This window comes from Paramormyrops kingsleyae, chromosome 22, assembly GCF_048594095.1.
Source record: "Paramormyrops kingsleyae isolate MSU_618 chromosome 22, PKINGS_0.4, whole genome shotgun sequence".
NCBI lineage: Eukaryota > Metazoa > Chordata > Actinopteri > Osteoglossiformes > Mormyridae > Paramormyrops > Paramormyrops kingsleyae.
The window spans coordinates 20546574-20554559 of record NC_132818.1 but is presented as its reverse complement, the minus strand read 5'-3'; the positions used below and the strand labels follow the sequence as shown (position 1 = coordinate 20554559).

Here is a 7986-nt window from a genome sequence, read left to right as displayed (position 1 = left end):
GGGAGAAAGAGATTGAGAGCGAGAGGGTAAGGGAGTAAGAGGAGAATGAGAGAGAGCACCTTAATCTATCATGAGCTAATATTTTTTGTCGTTTGTTCTTGGCTGTGCTGAGCATCTCTCCCACGTCAGATACTCTCACCCGGGGAAAGGTCTTAAATGCCCGCCGATACGACCGCGCACACGCGCTTGCACAAAAAAAAAACGCACGCACACGCACGCCGGGCGATCGGAGCACGGCTGGAGCCGGGCCATCTTGCAAAAGAAGATCCCAGCCCGGCCCAGGGAGGTGAGAGGAGGAAGAAAAGAGAAGGAAGGCTGAAGGGGCGGAAGAGCGAATAGGAAGCGAGGGAAGGAGTGAAAGAGACTAACGCCGCGTGAAGAGGAGAGGAAGAGCAAGGCGGAGGGGAATAAAAAGAGTGGGGAAGAGTGTCGCTCACACCACCAGCGGTCCGTGTGGCAGGATGGGAAATGCACCCTCCCAAGGCATGTCAGCTCTCTCTTCATGCATTCTTATGTAGAAGGTATTTTTTCTGATCTTGCATGTCTCCTGACTGCTGGTTGCTGGTTCGCTGGTATTGCTTCGAGGTGGATGATGCTCTCGTTTGCGCTCGGGGGCCGAGATGGGTGGGGGGGGGAGAGTGGCAGGGACAGGAGGAAGGTGCGAGGGTGGTCAACGGTTGGACGTTATTCGGTGGTGGGGGGGGGGGGGGGGGTCACAGATGGCAGGCTGTGAGATGCTGTCACAGGATTGATCTCCGCATGAAAAAGTGTATGGAGGGGAAGGATTAAAGGTGGAGATACTTGATGGTGACCGACGGGACTCGGGTCAGAGGTGCACGGCCACCAATTCAGCACACCTGGACGATGGTGTGAGAGAGAGTGCAGGGAGTGACATGGGATGGGATTGGCGTATATCGAGGGGCGATAGAGCTCCTAAGGACTTTTTATCTTTTTTTGTCCAAGTCTGATTGTAAGGGTATCTCTTGCAGACCAATTCATTTTGCACCAGAAACATGATTTAAGATGATGCTGTACCCTAATTTTGCTCTCAGTGGCAGTTTGCAGCGGTAGGAGCGAGCAGGACCAGAAACTGTGAAACACTTTTCTTTAAAAAGGAGAAAAGCAGCCAGTTAGGAAGAGGAAGGTGTTGTGATTCTCCAGTACAGTACAGGGAGCGAGGGAGGCTGGGTATTGATGGAGGTGAAACACAAAGGGAGAGAGTGAATTGCACTGGAGGGAAAAATAGAGTTTTTCTGACAGCCACATAGAAGGCAGGGAGACGGCAGAGATCCGGAATCCTGTCGTCGTCGGGAGAATCCTGCCGATTTTTTTCTTTTCTCTTTTTGTAGCTTGTGTCTGCTTTTTACCCAGAGACTAGCTGGTTGCTACGGAGAAATTCTCCAGAGACGAGAGGAGGTGGTGAAGGGGGTTGGTGTTGGGGGGGGTGGGTGGGGGGAGAGGCTGGTTCCACGAGGGAGGGAGATGGAAGGTGAAAAGAACAGTTAGCAAACGGCTTGCTTTTCCTTGATGGAAGAAGTTGGCGAGGCTGGCTGAGCAGGGCAGGAGTGAGAAATCAGGAGGGGCAGATGGAGTGGAGTGCAGGAGGAGGGAGACTCGAGTGGGAGGGAAGAGCATGATAAGAGGGAGCATCGGGGGGGGGGCTGCCAGGAAAGTGGTTGTTTCGTGGGAGTGCGAGTGCCGAGATCCTGCGCCGTTCTGCTGGCACCAAAGAGGGGCGCAAAGTCAAATGACCGCAAAAGGGCTGGAGTGGAGTTTCGATTCCATTCAGGATTCAGAGCTGGAGACCTTAAGCTGGTGGGAGCAGGTGCCTTCAAGGCTTTGGTGCTTGGGAGATGCAGGTCTCATCAATTTAGCAGCTGAGAGGGAAAAATCCGGATTTAAAAAGAGACGGAGCAGCAAATCGCCACTTTGGGGTGTGATTATTACAAAACGGCTCTGGCAGAGATTAGCGCGAACCCGCCCGGTATCTGTGCCTCTTGCCCCCAACCAGCTGAAATGGATTTATGGCCTCGCTCGTGGCATATTGCATCTAGCGTCTCAATATAACTGGTTGCCCGTAAGTGGAATTTCTGACATCCGCCGTTATTTGCGGAGTACAGCGACTGGCAATGAAAACAGGAAGGTCCTGTTGGTCCGATCAGACCAGAAAGGCGTTATCTGTCAGAACCAAATTACTGATATAAGAAAGATTTCTGACACCGGCATGAAATGTCGGTTTTCACCCAAACGTTAAATCTGCATGCTTTATTAAAGTAATGGTTTGCACAGTAAATCTAACTAGGTAATTTAGCTGTACAATGGGCACTAATTACCTATTAGCTACCTATTATTAATTGCTTGAAACTGCCGCTGTTGTCATTAATCTATGGGAGGCCTGGCAGTCCTACAGTCTGCTTCTCCTATCATAATAATCTCCAGATGTTTTCAAAACATCTGCCTGGTTATTAGCGCCTGCGTTTCCAGGTCGAGGCAGATGCCCAGGACAGAGGTTTAAACTCTGTCACTGATAAGACCCTTGATCTCAACTTCAAGACAAATACCCTTAATCTCAGTCTGACCCGCAGGCCGGAAGACCAGATCTATGCCTATATAGAGACGAGATTCCCGCTAAAGGTAACCATCAGGAGGCAGGGATAAGATGGACCAGTGCATCGCTTCATATGGGTTTACAGTAGTAAAGCACACCTAGGTGGGATTATATTACTCCGGTGTAATGTAATATCAAAGATTGCTTCCTAACTATGGACCTTTGGGCTTGTTGATTGGAAGCATTATATCCTTAATCCAAAATTAATTAAGCTGATGAGTTGTGAAGGGGGCTCCAATTCTGGGATTTGAATCACGATGAGTATTTTTGAAACTCGGCAACCTGAGTCTGAACTGAATGTGCTTCCAGAGTTTCGTGCCTGTCTAAAGAGGCTCACCTAGGATAAAGTGAGTTCTCTTCCCGCTCTGGCTTCCTAGCCGCCCTTCCACCCACAACACTACAAATGCAGAGAGCCAGGGATGGCTGCACATCCTGTCCTGTCGAGGCCCCTATTTAAAGGGCTTCTGGTGTCTTTCGAAGCTCTTGGGAACACAAAGCATGCAAGAAACCTGGCCACACTTTGACTTGCACAAAAGGATTCAAGTTTGGAGATGTGACAGCGAACGCATTGCTTGCAGTAGGACGAGCCACACTGCTTATTAGTCAGAGGGGTAGCGGGTAAACGGTAACGCATTCTCTGAACAGCCGTACGTGAGAAGTTCACCGTGGTTTCATCTGCGGTCTTGAGTTGGTGTCTAGCTCAGCGGGAGGGGGAATCCCATAGCTGGGGGAGTAATTATATCATCGTTGAGCTTTTGAGCTCGGCCAGCGGTGGCAAATCCAATCCAAGGAGGGCCGCTGTGGGTGCGGGTTTTTGGGATGACCTCTCGTTCAGCCAATAACAGCAGGTCTCCAGGACTGGAGTTGAGAACCACTGCTTTATCATTGGCTGATTGAGAGGTCATCCCATAAACCCACACCCACAGCGGCCCTCCTTGGATCCGGTTCGCCACTCCTGAGCTAGACCCTTAACCTCACCTACTCTAGGGGTGCTGGGTGATGACTTAACCTGTAGTCTGTCCCCAAATATCGCTTTTACCCGTATACAAGATGCAATATGTGAAAACCACCCACTTTCCCCACAGGGATGATTTAAAGTACTGCTATTCTATATTTTATTCATGAATGATGTACTGTATATCTTATAAATGTTTATGTATGGCATGTTGCATTGCAAATATGTAGTATGGCCTCGTGTAGCACTCTTGAGAGCTGCCGAGCGATCTCTGACTCCTGACAGAAGCGTTTATGAATGTTTATGCATTGCTTAAAGGGACCGGGTGGGTAGCTTATGAGAGAATGACGGAAACTCAACCTTGAACCTTTATCTGAACTGTTCTCGGGCAGAGATGTGGAGATTTGTACACTGAAGACACAAGACTTAATAGTGACGATCATCAGTCTTTGCATTTTGATGTTTTCGACGGTCATCATTGTTCACTGAAGATATTCCGGCTTTTAAACGTATAAATCAGCTGTGGTGATATGGGGGTTTTGTGGAGTAGCTGGGGGCCTCTTTTCCTTACTAATGGTTGAGGGATGTTTATGAGCTCGCCCTCGATAATGATCTGTTTGCGAGGATGCAAGATGAAGTCACTCGTTCCCACATAGCTGCGCTGGAAATTTATGGGGGCGTTTGGTGCTGGAAAGGGCTGACTGCAGATCAGCAGGCAGAGATGATTCCCAGTGCCTTTAAATGAACACACCCCACCTTCTCCTTTCTGAAGTCCCGCCTCCCTGGCAGTTAGATCAGTTGGAAGAGCTACACCAGGGGTGGCAAACCGGATCCATGGAGAGCCGGTGCTGGTTTTTGGGACGACCTCTAAATCAGCCAATAACAGTGGGTCCCCGGGACTGGAGCTGAGAACTACTACTTTATTATTGGCTGATTGAGAGGTCATCCCGAAATCCCGCATCGACTCTCCATGGATCAGGTTCGCCACCTCTGAGCTACACTGTAGTCGACCTGTCCATGTAGGGGGGGTACAGGTGCAATATTTATAATCCACTTGCAAATGCGAGATACAAACACACTTGCTGTCCTCCAAGAATTGTACGTATATTTTATGCATTTATGAGTTACTAAACTTCATGTGTGTCATCTATAGCTTCTTCAAAACTCCCAAAATATTTCCATTTGATATCTTATGCTGACCCCACGATATATCGAAACCGTGAGGGGGAAAGTCGCGATGCACAACTGTCGACTGTCGTTTTTCATTTGTGAGTCTGCTGTAATTAACCTCATCCCTTACATCATTGGTCAGTTCATTTTCATGCACATTATTTTGGCAATCCTTGTTTGTAGTGCTTCTAGCAAGCCATTTCTTTCTCTATTTCTATGTTTTTGATGGTGGGATGGGACTGGCTTTTCCCTGCTCTTGTCGTGCAGAGCCGACCGTGGTCTTTGCACCTTTCCGCCGCCTGGCTTCCGTCTGGCTCGCTGCTCCTTTTCAGCCCATCCACTTAGGTCTCGTTCTTTTGTGTCTCGGTTTGTGGCTTGTATGTCTCATCCATCTTCCCTTGATCAAAGTGCAGTACAAAAGTGTAGGAACCTTTTGATGGCTCCTCTGCAGGGAGCAGCTGTATCTTTGCTTATGCTGTTTTTCTGTTTGCATTTTGAGCGACGCTGGTTTCATGTCCTCCCAAAGGAGGTTGTTAAAGGCAGAGGCCATTGGCTTTATAAAGTTCACACATAAGTTGAGGACTTGCCAACAGGTCTTACTTCTTAAGGTGACCTTCGGAGACTGTCCCTGTAGACATGTCAACCTCCCTCTAACCATCCTGGTTGTCGGCATTCTGTCCCCAACTTGGTGTAATTGGCTTCTCAAGGTGACAGTGGAATTTGATTCCACTGAGAGCGCTGAGATTCTCGAGCGAGCTTTACATGAAGGGTTTAGCGTTACGGTGGACGTCAGTCTGGCACCAGGTTGGCCTGCATACTGGTAGAATGTACAGAATGGGCGGTCTGCTGATGGTAACCCATGTTAGTGTGACATATGGACAAACCTTTAAAGCTAAGAGAATTTTGTGCTCTTCTCATCATCTAATGCCAAATGCACTTTAGGGGGTTGTCACAGCTCCTACAGCTTCGCGAGACCTCACACCAGTCTCGTCTGCCCTGGTAACAGTGGAACAGTTGGCTGGTGAGCGCATCTGTGGAGACGCCGTGGTCATTTGTGGTCAAACTGTGATAATGACCTCGCTCTGTTTCGCTTTGATTTGCCATCGCCAGTTTGCAATTTTCTACCTGTCTCATTTTGTTCGGCCCTGACATGTTCCTTGGGAGAGCGGCGCCTTTCAGCAAGGGCAGGCAGCATCCGGAACGTTCTGAGGGGAAACGGTGTCCGTAAACGGCCCCATACCGCTGACTGTGTATCTGCCGCAGAATTGGCCATAAATAAGACCCTAATCCTTTAGATTTCATCGCTGTCAAAACCTGAAGCTCGGAACGATCCCTTTGTGAATCGGTAATTAGGGAAGAGTCTTATTACCACATAATGCCACTATATCTGTACCCAGACAAATAGGCGCATTAAAATGTTTTTTCCAGTTAATTAATCTCTTGGTCGTATGAATAATATGTATCTTCATTTTGTGTACAGCCATGATTTGCATGAGGCTGCCTGCATCAAGAGTATAAATAATTGTACCAACAAATAAATTTGGCTGTTTGTAGAAGCCAGGCACTGCCAGAAATGGCTCCATTTCTTTGCTTGAAGCCTTTTCACGCAACCTGTCGCCGCATCATGTCTATGATGTCCGATATGCCCAGTAAAGAAACAAAAATAGATTTGAAATTAAATCCGGCCCCGCCCACAACGCCATCCCCGGCCCCGCCCACAACGCCATCCCCAGCCCCGCCCACAACGCCAGTGTGAATTTCACCAGTTATCCACAGCCGTCCCTGGGGATGCTGAGATCCATAACCTCTGTGAAGGTTGCTGCAAATTGCCAGGGCTAAAACGGAGCATGATGGGATTTGCTCAGCAGCTTTTAAACCATCACCCCCCAACCCCCCTCCCTGAGCCCCTCTGTCATGGCAACATGGGAGATTGTGGAGTTCTCGCCATCATTAATGTCACCGTGGACGGCTGGCAGCTTTGTCCCGCTGCCTCATTCATCCCGCTGCCTTCTCTGGCCCCTGCTTGCTCAGGCAGCCTCCCTCACCTGCTGGGTCCCAGCGACCAAAATAGAACCATCCTGTTAGCTTGTAAGGCAATGCTGCATTTGTTTTTTTTCTAAAAATGGGTCAGATAAACCTCACAACGAGTACAGTTAGGCCAGTTCTGTATCAGGGATCTGGCGAGCCGTCGGAACGGTTTCTCCGTGCACTTTTTTCAAAAAGGTGGGCTACGTTTTGCATGTCCTGAACGTCCGAGTATATCTCAATACCATCCTCCAGCATTTTTGCTTACAATGGGGCTTCGCTGCTAATTCACCACCCCACAGGACTGCTGCAATTAAGGTTTGTTTAGTCGTGTAATTTTCAGGTCATAGCTTCTGACTCCCTTAAATTGGTCCAGTTTTATCTAGCTTTGCATAAACATGCAAATCTCTGGGGGGGGGGGGGGGGTACTCATTTATGCACTGCCTTTCTGTATCAAGCCAGGAGTCACATGACCAGGTTTACCAGGGGTACTCATCGATCCATGTCATTGGATATCGTTGAACCAGGCTGCAGTCTCTCCTGGATAGGATAGGGATGTGCCCTAATTCAGATTAAAGCATGACTTGGATTTTCTACCATATAAAATGGATATATAGGTATTTATTATTTACACCTGCTTGTCCTACACAGGGTCAGTAGAGGTCCGGCACCTATTCCTGATGCTACCCAATACGGGGCACCAAGCCTAAAGATATCTGAATTATTAAAAACATATGTTGAAAACATTTTCCTGTGTGTATGTGTGTATATATTAAATATTTTCAAATATTTTATACATTTTATATAAAATGTATATTTGTACCTTTGTTTATATTAAATTTGTAAATGTAATGTGATCAAACAATGTTTTAATTACTGCTTAAAAGGTCCTGGCAACATCTGTTGTCTTGTCTGAGATCAACTGACTGCCTTTCCGGTCAGCGAACTCTCTGCTAGACCGCCTGCCGTCTCCCTGATCACCTTGAAAGTTCCTTCAGACACCACCGGGTGCGCAGGGTCTGGGCTGCCGGATGACCGCAGGATGGAGGTGATCACAGACGGACGAGACAGAGACGCGGTACAGACGCGGCTTTCATCTCTGGAAACACAGGCGGGAGGTGCAGCCGCGGAATACAAAGCTTGTCGGTGTCCCCGTAAGACGAGAGCGACGCTTGCGTGACGACGTAACCCCCCGGAGTGTTGCTCCTTAATCATATTTCTCCCTGCA

General features: G+C 48.4%; 1 protein-coding gene across 2 annotated transcripts in view; it reads left to right on the top strand.

The window, feature by feature from the left end:
- Nucleotides 1–7986, top strand: part of srcin1a (SRC kinase signaling inhibitor 1a) — a 101592-nt gene continuing 93606 nt past the window's right edge. The window contains exon 1 of one of the 2 annotated variants that reach the window (XM_072705305.1): nucleotides 1–483. In XM_072705305.1, coding sequence (XP_072561406.1) covers nucleotides 462–483 — 22 coding nt within the window. In that variant the 5' untranslated portion in view covers nucleotides 1–461. The other variant, XM_072705306.1, reaches the window with a different exon arrangement.